This window comes from Taudactylus pleione, unplaced genomic scaffold (assembly GCF_031769625.1).
Source record: "Taudactylus pleione unplaced genomic scaffold, aTauple2 ptg000619l, whole genome shotgun sequence".
In the NCBI taxonomy this organism is placed as follows: domain Eukaryota; kingdom Metazoa; phylum Chordata; class Amphibia; order Anura; family Myobatrachidae; genus Taudactylus; species Taudactylus pleione.
Window position 1 is genome coordinate 825,440 of NW_028285021.1, and position 15,008 is coordinate 840,447.

The following is a 15,008-nucleotide window of genomic DNA, read 5'->3' on the forward strand; positions in this document are numbered from 1 at the left end:
CTTATACTGGGGACCTTTTCTTTAGATGTCCCCAAGAGAAGAGGAATCCAGCATACTGACCGAAATGACAGATAGACAGCTCTCATCATAATTGCAGTACAAATACCACATATTGAAAATGTAACTTCCCAGGGAGATATTGCAGACTCGATGCAGCAAGTGTTGACCATGGCAGTCAGCTTGTTAGGCTGGAATTTGTTTTGTGCATGATCTCTGGTCGGGTATTTTTAGCCAGCACATGGAGCCAGAGAATTAATTATAGTAAGATGGAATTCCCTGGAGTGCTGAATTGTTTATTTCTTGTTCTCTCTGCTGATCATGTTGTGCACGTCCCTATCAAATAAACCTTTTATCTTGGAATGAGTATTTACATCTAGTATTGTAGACCTTCCATTCACCTTGTCATTAGTGATGTTGCCTCTCGCTGCAGGCTTTTATAATTCTGCCCCCCCCCCCCCCATTCCCCATCTGTCGCTCTCATCTCTGTCCCCCTCTTCCCCATCTGTCTCTCTCTCTCTCTCTCTCTCTCTCTCTCTCTGTCCCCCCCTTCCCCATCTGTCTCTCTCATCTCTGTCCCCTGTTCCCCATCTGTCTCTCTCATCTCTGTCCCCTTTTCCCCATCTCTCTCTCATCTCTGTCCCCCTCTTCCCCATCTGTCTCTCTCATCTCTGTCCCCCTCTTCCCCATCTGTCTCTCTTATCAGTGACAGCAGAATGGAGCGCGGGTGCTGATAAGAGAAGAGGGTACTCACAGTGTCTAGGCTGAGATTTAAAAAGATTATATTATAGATGTCAAGAACCAGATATATATGCAATGTGCAAGTCTAAGGGTGAGATTCAGCTAATGGCAGTGGTAGGACAGAACATTGTGTAATGTGCTGCCGACCACAAAGCAGGTTGTTACGTGAGGAAAACTTTGCTCACTCTTGTCTCGCACAGCAAGATTTTTCTACCCTCCACATCTGTGTCACATTAGCACATGAAGTTCCACCAGAATCTTGTTTTTAAATTTAATCTTTCTGTAAGTTTTGCTTATTATATCATTTATCAATGAGTGATATTCTTGTAATCACTTGTTACTTATCTTAAATGGAGCTCCAACCAATCCGCTCCTAACTGTCATGTGTTTGAAAATGACAGTTAGGAGCTGATTGGTTAGAGCGCCATTTAAGATTAGTATTGAGTGATAACAAGAATGTCAGAAACCAGAACAGACAGCCATACAAAGTGCATGAAGGGTGTCCAGTGTCCCCCATGGAATCGGAGAAATGGTTTTTACTGGTAAATACAAAAATCCTGTTTTCTCCTTCATCCACTTGGGGACATTGGAGATTACGCTGGGGATGTCCCAAAGCCGTCCTCACAGAAGTGGCATTCTATGGAAAAAGACCTTTGAGCATGTAACCGGCACACCTGTGCTGCCGAAAGTATATCTCAAGACAGCTGAGAAGTCCCTGACATAGCTGGCTTCTCTGCTGTGCAAACCCCGCATAGCAGCGGCCACACGCGGGGTGCAAGTCCAGTGGACAGAGAAATGCAGCATCGGCAGTGCACATAGAAGAAAATACCCCAACAAGCAAGGAAGAAGGTCGGCCTATAGCCAGAAAACATTTTCCCGGTATGCAGAGCATGAAGACCAGGGGGATTATCGTAGCTAGGCCTCCAACAGTCCCATAAAAATCCAGGAGAAAGAGAGGCTAAAGGCATGGACTGCCAAACCATGGAGTCCAGTGGCATACGGCTCCCACCCAAGTACAGGAACAGAAACTCCAGGAGACCCTCCCGGAGGAACAAAAGGGAGGTTCTCACCCAGAGGTCCCCTAATCAGAACGATGAATATTTGTAGGCCCAAAATGTAGAGACCAGAGAAGAAACAGAAATTTGGGAAAGAAGCTCCACAATAACTCAGTGACCTGCCCTTCCAGCTATACACAAACAAGGAGGAACCTGGCATACTTGAAGGCAAGAACCTAAGATACTCTCACCAGGAAAAATAGGGCCACTAGAGTCATCCAAAAAATATGCAATATAAGAAGATGACAAAACAGGGAACATCTTGAGGATTACTCAGACATGGACTATGTCCAACTGGAGACTGCAGAGTCTAAGCACCACCTGGACAAGTCACCAGATACAGATTGGACAACACAGGGGTCCTGGGAAAACAATGAACCGTACTGGAAAATGCCACGGAAGACGAAAACATTATTGAGATCACAAAAATCCCTTCCCTGCAACATGTATGCCACCCAAATGACTTGGGTTAACACACACACACACACACACACACACACACTCAATAGCCAAGGCCATCAGAGGCAATAAGGGGAATATTAAAAACACACACTGTCATCATACAGGGAAGTAGAGTCCAGGGAAGAAACTGTTTAATGTGTTCAGTAGACCCTTCCCTGTCTAGGTCTGGGTGACCCAACTACCCAACAGAAGTTGAGAGAAAATTGGTCATAGAACTGGACCATGAAGAACAAAACACTACCTCCCTATGTTAGGGAGATGATCTCGAACCATACAGGTGTGAGCATAACCGCACTCCAAAGAGGCTCTCCAGAGACCTAGGTGTGTGCTTGGACTATGTATATAATACACCCACAAGGAACACCAACAAAAAAGGATAGAGAACTATACTACTGGTCTAAGCAAAAAACCTGGGACCAGAAGAGGCCAGTACACATGGCCATCTTCTCCAAAGACCGCCAGCTCTGTGGGCATGAGGAATTTGAGTTGACAAGGAGACAAAAGTAGGATTGAATCCCAAAAATCCCCTTCTCATGCTGTCAGCCTTACAAAAAGTCCATTGCACCTATCGCAGATGGAACTAGGAAGGTGGGTTGAAATAAACCCCCTAAGGACCAAACAGGAGCAAGACTAGGTAACAGTACAACAGACACCTAAGTAGAAATGTAGGACAGACAAGAAATCTGCGAAAATATTACTTTGTCTCCTCATGCATAGCACTCCAGACTACAGAAAATAAATTGGTAAGAATCAGGTTCTGCGTCTATCCAGGAAAACCCCAAGCATGAAGGAAAAGTATCCAGACTTAGGGACGAGACAACACCCCATGGCTGGGATGGAGAATAGAGTACATGCGGGCACTGGGCTGTTGTCATAGGGAACCCATTTAGCAGGCAATGGAAAATGGCAGCCTAGAAAAGTAAAGAGGATGACAACATCCTGATAGTAGAAGGATGCATTTTTGTAGTCCATTTGTACTGAGGTTGAGAGACCCTCTTGCAGCTATCTCAAACAGGTACATAGGGCAATTAAAGACATCAAAAGGTGTCTTTGTCAACATGGCAGGCCCCTTTTGGGGCAACTGAAGGAGGGTTCGAAATGGGTTATGTTGCAAGAGAGAGAAGGTGCTAGCTTTCGCCTAGGAAATGGGTAGTGCAAACACCCTTACCTGAGATTGACCAGGAGCCACCTGGGCATTGCTCAAGATTACTGTCTTGTGTTGGGCACTGCAGAGAAAGGTACCCTCAAGCAGGTTGTGTACAAATGTATATATGCGTTTTGAGACCCTGAGCGCTACATCTTAGTCTTCTGTCTTGCGCCTCAATAGTAGAAGACAGGGCCATAAGGAGGGTGATGCAGTCGGACAGGGCAGAACATCTTGGGGGCGGCATAATCTCGACCCCTGCAGGGTGCCTGGAATGGCACCCTGCAGCCAGTATCTGTACAGTGGTGTCGGCCTAAGCACTTTGCAGACAATACAACTTTTGGAGCACTCCCCTGGGGTGCAGGGGGAGGGGCGGCAGCAGCAGCACAGAGCGTACTGGAACCCAGTTACGGATCTTCTAGGAGATGAACCCTTGTAGAAAAACAGGCAGAGTAGTTAGTGGAGACATGTCCTATCACATGAATAAACTAATCTCTACACACACAGAAACATGATGGCACAGAAAACCAGGATGATGCTTATGTATTTTCACTGGTGAAAATAGTACTCTCTCATGCCAGTGTTTTTTTGTGGGGGCAAGACTATATACTGAGAGAGACGGAAGCTTAAGCCATGCAGTACAAACATAGCCCATAACCTACATGAGATACCATCTATCAAACCCGTAAGGAGAGATGCAGCATTATTAATGATCTAGACCAGAGGTTCTCAAACTCTGTCCTCGGGACCCCACACAGGTCACATTTTCCAGGTCACCCAGCAGGTGCACAGGTGTAATCATTACTCAATGACACATTTTAAAAGGTCCACAGGTGGAGCTAATTATTTCACTTGATTCAGTGTGAAGACATGGAAAACATGCACTGTTTGGGGTCCTGAGGACCGAGTTTGAGAACCTGTGATCTAGACCCAGAGTAGGTTCTAGACATATAGAGTATTTTTGATGTCCATCACCCCAGTAAGGAGGAAGAAGGCATAAACACAGCATACAGAAGATAAAGCCTGTACTTAAGCATTTCCCTCATTACAGGTGTTATAGATATTCTCTTTAGTAGAATTAAAGATATATAGCGTACATCCTACAAGCCCATCGTCCCAGGAAGGAGAGTGAGAGCATGTGGTTTAGACACAGAGGGTATTTCAGATGAGGCCCATCACCCCAGGACGGAGGGATAGGGCATAAGCAGTGTTCTGGATACAGTGTAAGTCAGAGAAATGCCTATCACTCCAGTTTAGGAGGGTTAGTGTTTAAGCAGAGTTATATAGACAAATAGTGGACGTCCGACAATGTCTTTCACCCCAGGGCGGAGGGATAGGACCTAAGCAGTGTTATAGAAACAGAGATGCCTACCACGCCTGATAACGCCTATAAACCCAATAAGGGACATATAGAGCATCCACATATTGTATACCAGATGTTTAAACTCGGCCTGATAGGTGGATACCAAAGAGACCAGAAACTCATGTATGTAATCCTCTACTGGTAAGGCAGCAGTATTTAGCTTACCTTATATAGTAGTCTGTTTCTAGCCTTGTGCAGTACCTCTCCTGGCTATATTCAGTGTCCTGCTGCAGGGTCTGGGAACTGCTGCTGATGGCAGGCAGTCTGCATGCAGACTGAGTCAAGGGTGGAATTGGGGGGCAGTGGACCCCCCTTCTTGGGTCATCCAGCCATAGAGAGTGCTTCCATTTCAGGAACACTTTATACCCCAGAACTGAGGTTCTTTGTGGCCAAATTGGGGGCCACCAAGAAGCGAGGGGTACCGCTGTGGAAGCCGATGCTAGGCCTCATCCTTCATCCCTAGCCGCAATAAGCTAAAAATGGCAGCCTTGCCAGAGGTGGCAGGACAGGGGCGACCTGTGGCTTAGGCAGATGCATATTCAGCCTCAACTGCTTCGAGCACGTTTGTTAAATGTTTGATCTAAACTATTTGTTCAAACAACAGTTTTGGTCCATTTTCCAGCGTTTGGGAGCAAATTGCTGATTGGTTGGAATGAAAATCTGGTAAGGAATACAATCAATTAGGTGTGTGTGTATTAGGTGTGTGTGATGTCTGTGTGACCTGTGTGTTTAGCTCAGCGTGTATGTGTTGTGTGTTATTGGTGTGACCTAGTATAGTGATCAGTGTATATCAGGTTTGTGAAATAAGTGTGTCCTATATGTATTGGGCGAGTGATGTCGGTGTGACCTGCGTATAGTGATTAGTGGGCTTGATTCACTATCGTACGCAACTGCAATTACGCCTGCAATTGGGCGATTGTTGCATTCTGCGTATGCATCGCAGTGCGTGAACTAGCTATTTAGACTGGGACTACGGTCGCAGAGGCTACAGGGATTGATTGACTGAAAGCACCATTTGTGGGTGGTGACGGGGGTGGTCAGGGAAACGCAGGCGTGCCAGTGCATTCGCACGCCATTGCAGGGGCGTGCATAAATTATCCACTGTGATCCCAAACGTAGTGTGAGGTCTCATAGCGTGCGTTGTTAGCAATTTCTCAGTAAGGTCAGGGCTTGTGCAAGTGTGCGTGAAGCTGTGATGGTAATCGATTGTAGCGATGGTTTTGCTATTCTGCTAGGTATTACAGATGTGCGCAATGTAAAGTGGGCGTCCTTATGTAGTGCTGAGTTTGCATTGCGATCGCAATGGATTTGCATACTATCGCGGTTGAACTACGTGCGTACACAATGTTGCGTACCGTGGGGAATCAGGCCCAGTGTGTATAGGGTAAACAAGTAGTATCAATGGATCAGATGAATGGGTGATAGTGCAGTTTTCTATCTGCTCACTCTGGGCTGATGCAGCCAGGTCGGCTAAGTGGGGGCATGATGGTGCATTTGTGGTTCTGCCCCGTACTACACAATGCCGTGATTACTGGCATGGTGAAGCAGGAGACTGTGCCATGATGTCTACAGAGTTAATAGTAAGATCTCTGATTCATGGATAACCTGCGAGGACAGAAAATATACATAGGGGTTGTGTAAAGCTAGACCACTTTGTTCTACAGGGTTATGGAGAGTCTTTTATACACAAACCTACAGTAGCTTTTTCTTACTTCCAAACAAATCTGATCATTACACTTTTAAAATGTTTAAGTAATTTTCTAAGAATCCATATTTTGTAAGACTGGAATACATATAAGAGTTTTGGATGAACAATAGTTTTGAGCAGTTTAACCAAGCCAATAATGGTCAGCGACCAGGCCCTGCCGAGAAATTGGTCAGGTTCCAATTCTAAAGTGGAACCTGGTAAAGCCCCATCAGGGGTACCAGTGTCATCTGAAGAAGCTTCAGTTTCTTGTGCCAAAGGACGTGTCCACACCTCCCTGACAAACCCAGGCCTTCAGATTGGCTTGGATATCATAGTTATAGCACCACCAACACTAAGTGATAGGAGAATAGATATATGACCGCAATGAAATCCAAATGATTTCAATAAATTCCTGTTTTTCTGTAACACGAATCTTGATTCCTAAGACAGATGCTTTGTTACAGGTCTTCACATGTACACAGTATAGTAAGCCCCAGATTTATCAAAGAGTTATATTCTTGTAATCACTAGTTATTAATCTGAAATGGTGCTCCAACCAATCGGCTCCTGTCATTTTGCAATCACATGACAGTTAGTAGCTGATTGGTTGGAGCACCATTTAAGATTAGTAACGAAAGAATATCACTCGTTGATAAATCTGTGACTTAAGCTGGCCACACACTAGACCAACTTACATCCAACCAGCCAACTTGTTGATTGGTTGGAATGAAAATCTGGTAAGGTATGGGAGTAACTGATGATCAGCAATTTGCTCCTAAATGCCAGAAAACAGATGAAAATGGTCGTTCAGACACGTTTGTTAAATGTTTGATCTAAACTATTTTTCAAACAACAGTTTTGGTCCATTTTCCAGCGTTTGGGAGCAAATTGCTGATTGGTTGGAATGAAAATCTGGTAAGGAATACAATCAACTAGTTGGCTGGTTGGATGTAAGTTGGTCTAGTGTGTGGCCAGCTTAAGTCTTCAAACCACTGATGCACAAAACACATATCATGTTTTTGGGGTCCACAGACTTAGCAAAATGAGACCTGGAACAGAAATGCTACTGTACTATGTATGTATGCTGGGGGTATGGGGAGAGTGCTCCGATCAAACTAGCTAGAGTTTTGGGAGCAGATGGCGCTTGAGTTGTCCAGCCTCGTGAATAAACTAACCCCCCCTTACCAGTACTAACTGTTTAAGCAAGTTACACTTTAATGCACCCCCTGCAAATAAAAGTTCACTCCCAACAGGGCTCTCTGTCCAAATAACAGGTTGTGTACCAATGCTTTTAGAGCAGTGATTCTCAACTCCAGTCTTCAAAGAGCAACAGCAGGTCATATTTTGTGGATTTCCTTAATCATGCACAGGTGTTTTAATCTATTTTGCTACGTCTGTAATTAACCCACCTGCTTCCAGAGACAGAAATCCTCAAAACAGGACTCGTTTGGGAGTACTTGAGGGTTGAGAACCTCTGCTTTACAGAAACCGGTTCTTCCACACTTTGACGAAGGTTTCCATGACCGCTTACATTCAACATAGAGCATCCTGGAAGCATAGATAGAAGTGTAAAACATTCCATCCGTTACCGAGAAGTACAGTAACTATGTATGTGGAATGGAACGTACTCTTCCATGCTTTGTGTCTTTAGAATGGTGCCCTGTGCACCTTATGATACAGTAATAATGATGACGACATAAATGGTTTGTTACTGTACATTTCAACATGTAATACGTTTTTTCTAAATAGTTGTTTATATATTTTTGCAGGATTCTCATCGTTTCGGACAACACATCAGACAAGCAATTCTCGACATTATGGGTTTATTTAACAACAACACAAACAACTGTAATAAGGGAAAGAAGTAAAAGACCCAAGAGACCAGAAAACCTTTCAAACCAGATTCCTAGTGTTCATATTAACATATTGCAGCCACCATCACAGAACTAATGTTATAGCTGCTGCTTCTAGTGACTACAGACACGTCCATACTTTACGTCCATACTCCATGTTTGGTTCCTTTAAACTTCTGTCAGTTTAGTAGATATTTCTATGTTTTCAAGGTCTGCAGAATGCATCTATACACTTTGTGTAGTTTTGAAATGCTACTGAAATGTCACCAGAATATCTTACATAAGGGCTTTTTTTTTATATTTTAGAGCATTATACACAATTGTGTGGTTTTTTTTTTGTTTGTTTGTTTTTTCAACCGAAAACCCCAAATGGGGTGAATCTCTGGGTCCACAACTTCATCTGTGTCCACAAGCATGACCATGAATTTCTCCATGCTAACATTTGTACTGTATATTTCACACTTAACCATACAGCAGAACATGGTGGTGTACTTAAATAATCAAATTGGGAGAACATATCCTAATTTACATGTAAAGGTTGGCATCAGCCTGATCTAGAACAGAATGTAATCTTACTGTAATATACTGTAACTTTGCTATGATTATAAGTACTTGAATGACATACCTACGTAATGTATGTAATATTTACAGCGTTAGTTTGATGACCTCTAACTTAACTAAAGATGGCATCAAGTTAGCAGTTTTCAGTCTACAGTTGATACTTGTACCACTCGAAAGGTGCTTTACCTAATTGGCACAAGCTTTGAAAAACAACTGGGAGCTAAACGATACAGAGGCTCCCAGGCAGCACCGGGGTATAGACGGGGAGGAGCTTGAGTTTGCAGGTTTCTTATTGGCCAGGTTACCGGCTAATCACTCTATACTTATGCTTATTCCTCCAGTGTCTCCCAATGGATGACAGAAGAAAAGAAACATTCTTGGGGCAAATAAAAAAAAAAAAAAGACTAATAAATAGCATTAGTATTATCGGCGCATGGGCGATGCCTCTAGCTTTCATGCCCAATGCGGTTTGGATGGACCATACACGAAAACTGTATGCATTCCTAAGGTCGAAAATGTCTGGTAACCTATAAAGTAGACAGTGATTGCAAAAGATCTCCTTCCAGCTCAGTTGTCTGTGGCATTGTATCCGCACCTGTGCCGTAAAAAACGCCATCTCGGTTACGGTTATGAGGAACTTTGCGCCAAGTGTGTGTTTCTTAAAAGTTTGTGCCAGATCTGTAAACCGCATTCCTGTTTATATAGGGTTTAGCTGGATCATATCAGTAACTCTTGATGAACTATCTCCTTACAAAGCTCAGGCACAATACGCCTCCGTATTGTGAGCCTGGAGAGCTGATTGTGTGCTAGTGCCTTACGTATAAAAATAGGACCACAGCATATGAGCTGTGATGGGGTAAAGACATACATTAATAATCTATAAGGATATTGTAGTAAATATCCTGCTAACTGCCATGGTAATTTATATATAAGGGGTTGTTCTGAGGGAATTCTCTCTAAAGTAGGGGTGGGCAATAAGGGGCTCGCCAGCTGTTGAACTACACATCCTAGCATGCCTTGCTACAGTTTTGCTTTTTGCCCATGCTAAAACTGTTGCAAGGCATGCTGGGAATTGTAGTTCAGCAGCAGCTGGAGGGCTGCTTAGTGCCCACCCCTGCTCTAAAGACTACCTCTGCATATCACACAGTAACCAATAATAAAGTGTTCATATGCTGTACATGCTTCTAGTTGGAATTACATAGGAAGCACACCACTTCTGTTGGATGATTGAATGTATATGAGTACCTTCAAAAGACAGTGGTGGGTGTATATTTTAAAGACTGACAGATTTTACATGTAGCTTCAGCTCTTATTGCAGAAGTCAAACCCATGTTTAGTACATAGTATGTGGATTTAGTTTAAGACAACTATATTTTCTGTTTCATACGATAAAAATGAATGTTCATAGAAAATTATTACTATTTTGTTCACTTTGCATTTACACTTGTTAAAAGGTGCATTTCCCCTTTTAGTTACAAATGTATGATTCTGTTTTCATGAAAAATGCCTTTTTAAAAGCAAATCCCAGCCTTAATTTTATTATTTCCTGCTGTGAAACTATTATTATTATTCAAACATTTATTTATATAGGCCCAAAGCCTGTTGTGGAGTGTTAGCTTTGGACGCCAGTTAGTTACTGACAGTTTAGCAGACTAGGGTCTGTTTACAAAGCAGTGTTAGGAGGCAGAGTGATAAGGTACCAGCCAATCAGCTCCTAACTGCCATCTCACAGGCTGTGTTTGAAAAATGACAGTTGAGAACTGATTGGCTGGCACCTTATCACTTTTCATTCTGTCTCCTAACACTGCTTAGTAAATAGACCCCTAATAGTTAGTACAAGAACATAAGCTGTTATGTGCTATCAGACACTTGATTGTACAGTATTACGATGAACAAATGATACTATAGTTGGGGAGCTGCACCTTTTTAAACTTCCCAAGTTTCAAGTCTTGGACTAGGAAATTCATTGAAGGGAGAGTAAACTGATTTGTACATAATTTCTGGTTATAAAATTCTATTAAATGAATTGTGGTGCCTCAAACCAGCGTAGCTGCTACCCCCAGAGGCTGTATAAAATGCTGATTATTTTTGGAAACTTCACCAAATGTTGTTAAATTAGAATTCTTCTTAGTCCGTTCTGGTCCTAATTTAGTGACATATGTAACATGTTATGGAAACTCAGGTTTAGCCATGTTAGAAATGGAATCTGTTGCCAATGGAATCTGTCCTTCTGAAAAAATTTTAAATTTATATGTTGGGTAATTTTCTCAATAAATACTTGTAATCTAATTTGAATTCATTGAATCCTATCAAAATCCTCTTTATTTTGAACCACTGCATGTAAATAAAATGTCCTTATATAGGTGTAAATCTGGCAAAGTTGTTGGTTTTAGACTGTCGGTAATAAAAACATTAATTTAACTTTTCCTATTTTTGTCTTTAGATTTTTTTGAGTTGTGTTATTAAGTGACCACATTCTATGGCCTGGTACACATCAGAACGATGTGTTCCCGGCCGGCCCACGGCCCCACATACCGCACTGTAGGTACACACTGCACGATGCAGTGGTACGACGGCACAATGTAACACTTAGCATTTAGCAGCATGGCGTTGTACACAATATCTTCTGATTGACCATGCATCATGGCCAACCAGAAGATATCCAAAGCAACCCGCGGGAGTGCGCAATTGCCGGTACACACTGAACGATCTACATGATTTGTCTTTCCAATTTGCCTGGAAACTATTAAGATATCGTTCTAATGTGTACCTGGCCTAAGGCTTGTGATATTACTTAGTTTATACAAGAGTACTTATACCTTCATATTCAGGCTGTAAGAATAAGCCGTGTCAGGGAACAGAATAATACAGATACAGTTGCAGCAAAAAGCTGAGAAGAGGTAATGGAAATTCATTGGTTGCCATTGCACATAACAGACTTTTTTTAAATCTGGTTCCTGGTTTACACACCCAAATGACGGTGTGTCCGAGCAATGTGACTATACATTTTGCGCGCCTTACATACATTGCATGATCTGGCATACAACGGCACGATTATCAAGCTGCAGGTAACTGCACTGCGTCACTTATCGCACTGACGTGCAGGACAGCAAATGGGACGATGCGATGAATGACAGCCAGGAACAACGGGTCGGGCATACACACGGTACTGTATATCGTTCTGATCTGCGACAGAGCAATATATCATATAATGGATCGTATACTGTGTACCCAGCTTTAGAATTTGAGTAGTGAAGATATTTGCCAAGTAGAGAAATGTATCGGCACTTGGATACATTGTAACCTTACCACAAAAGTAATAAAACTCCCAACCACAGCCATGGCCAAAAGTTTTGAGAATGACACAAGTATTGGTTTTCACAAAGTTTGCTGCTTCAGTGTTTTTAGACCTTTTTTGTCAGATATTACTATGGTATACTGAAGTAAAATAACAATCATTTCATACGCGTCAAAGGCTTTTATTGACAGTTACATTAAGTTAAGAGTCAATATTTGCAGTGTTGACCCTTCTTTTTCAAGACTCTGCAATTCGCCCTGACATGCTGTCAATCAACTTCTGGGCCACATACTGACTGATGGCCGCCCATTCTTGCCTAATCAGTGCTTGGAGTTTGTCAGAATTTGTGGGTTTTTGTTTGTCCACCCACCTCTTGAGGACTGACCACAAGTTCTCAATGGGATTAATGTCTGGGGAGTTTCCTGGCCATGGACCCAAAATTTGGATGTTTTGTTCCCCGAGCCACTTAGTTATCACTTTTGCCTTATGGCAAGGTGCTCCATCATGCTGGAAAAGGCATTGTTCATCACCAAACTGTTCGTGGATGGTTGGGAGAAGTTGCTCTTGGAGGATGTTTTGGTACCATTCTTTATTCATGACTGTGTTCTTAGGCAAAATTGTGCGTAAGCCCAATCCCTTGGCTGAGAAGGAACCCCACACATGAATGGTCTCAGGATGCTTTACTGTTGGCAGCCATGTCTATGGAAGTTTGAGAATGTTGTTCGAGTACTCAAAACATTGTTGAGACTTATTTACTAGAAAATATATATATGTTTAAATATGGGTACTTTTAAGTTTTCATTGCTGGAATTAAAATTAGAAAATGTAATGTTTTTTCTTCTTCGGGGTCCACAGCCAATACGTTGGGGTATGAATCCCGGTCACCAAACAGTTAATACAAACGAGATCTCTGCTCCCAGGATGCACCGGGTCCCTCCTCATATACCCCACCCCCTGCCTCAGGTAGCCAGTTCTTCCTGTTTGGTGTGTATATCACATAGGCAGTGGGACTGCAGGAGCAGTCCTGCAGACGAGTAACTTTAAAAAAAAAAAAAAAAAAGTTTACTCACTATTTCAGCGGGTGGTCTGAGCTGTCCTGGAAGCAGCCTCACATCTGATTGCAGACACACCGGCCACGTGCTGCAACTACCTCCTCCGGCGCCTGACCGCTAACCTTGGCAGGTCCATGGCTAGGGCTTCGGCAGGGGCTCTCATGCCCTGGACCGCATCCGGATCAAGGGGATGGCAGGTAAGCGGGTGGACGCGGCGGCCGCTGATGCCGGGACCACGTGGTGGTCCGGCTTCCGGCGGTGAGACTGGCCAGAGGCCAGCTGCAGTCAGGGGAAGAACAGCCTGTCGCCTACACTAGACCGCCAGGATGTGATGTTCCTGACAACCCAGGGCTTGTGGTGGCGGCCATGTCAGTTTACCGGGCAGGTCCAAGCAGCATAGGGGAGGTCCGCTTCCCCGGCGGCCCCTCTCCCAATCCACACGCTAGTCCAGTCTTCTGGCGCAGCGGGGTGGGTTGCTCCTCCCAGCCTCCATATAAGGCAGCCAGCGTGTATGTCAGTTGCTCTCTGATCGCTGCTTCTGCAGGACGCTGGGCAGTCTGCCTGTATGCCTTTCCTACTGCTGGTTCAGGTTTTACGGGGCTCTATCCTACTAAGCCTAGCGCTGATTATGGTAGTGAGAGCTTATATGCATATGACTTATGGAAGTGTTTATGCATGACGTGATTGTTGTCTGTGGATACTGTTTCTTCTGTAAAAGAACTGTAATTCCTGTATACTGTCACTGTCTCTCCCCTTCTCTTACTGCAGGTGTGTGGGTTGAGAGTAGAAAGCAGCACATATACACTCAGAACCAGTGGCATAGTGTTATGTCTAAGGAGTCTGAGGGTCAGGTGGTGGGAGCCCTGTTGCTGATATCCTGTGTAGCCTGCAAGGCAGGTTTGTCCCCACAGGACTTTCTACAAAATGGGCTTTGTGGGAACTGTTTTAGACAGCCACCACACCAATTAATTCTGCCTGTTACAGGCCCTGAGCCCCCTTGGGCATCATTTTCTCAGGTTATGGCTCAGGTGGCGGAGCGGCTGGCTGCCCCGGTACCACCGGTTTGGGGTTTGCCTCAGCAGATGCATCCTATGCCCATGATGTGGCCGCCTTGGATGGACCCTGGTGCTGGTAAGGTTATGGCATCATTCTCGGGGGGGGTTTCAGCCTCCTCAGGCTGTCAAATCAAAGCAGCCTAAATCTAGGCACCATTTACCTTCTCACATGGGTGACTACTCCAGTGCCGCCTCCTCCGAGGAACAGGCACAGGACTCTTCGCAGGAGTCTAGCTCCGAGGAGGGTGATGATCATTTCCCAGTAGCCGATGTCCCCTTTCTGATTAGGGCTGTGAAATCAGTATTAAATATCGAGGAAGGGGATCCTCCACTTAGGAAGGCCCCCCTGTTCAAGCGCCAGAAAGTGGTCAAGGCAGAATTCCCAAATTCTGAGCATTTATCAGAACTTATGGAGGAAGCCTGGGTCCGTCCGGATTAGAAAAGCCATCCTTCTAAAAGAAAAGCGCTTCTATATCCTTTTCCAGCAGAGGACTCTGCCAGGTGGGAGAATCCACAGTTAGTTGATGCACATGTGGCGCAGCTGATTAAACGTACCACTCTGCTAATCCCAGCGGCTTCGCTGAAGGAAGCCACGGATAGGAGACTGAAGAGTTGCCTCAAATCAATCTTCTCGCTGGCGGGAACGGCCACCCGTCCAGCTATATGGCTACTACCTGGGTAGCAAGAGCTATTGAGGAGTGGGCTAAAACTCTAGCGGAGTCTCTACCAGATGCCTCTAA

At 44.1% G+C, this 15,008-nt stretch overlaps 1 protein-coding gene across 2 annotated transcripts in view; it reads left to right on the forward strand.

Moving 5' to 3' along the window:
- The window catches only part of LOC148479628 (carnitine O-palmitoyltransferase 1, liver isoform-like), a 74,503-nt gene extending 63,945 nt beyond the window's left edge, over positions 1-10,558 (forward strand). For both annotated transcript variants that reach the window (XM_088454497.1, XM_088454498.1), the window contains exon 19: positions 8,219-10,558. In XM_088454497.1, coding sequence (XP_088310623.1) covers positions 8,219-8,317 — 99 coding nt within the window. In that variant the 3' untranslated portion in view covers positions 8,318-10,558. The remainder of the gene's footprint in view (positions 1-8,218) is intronic.
- Positions 10,559-15,008: the final 4,450 nt, after the last annotated feature.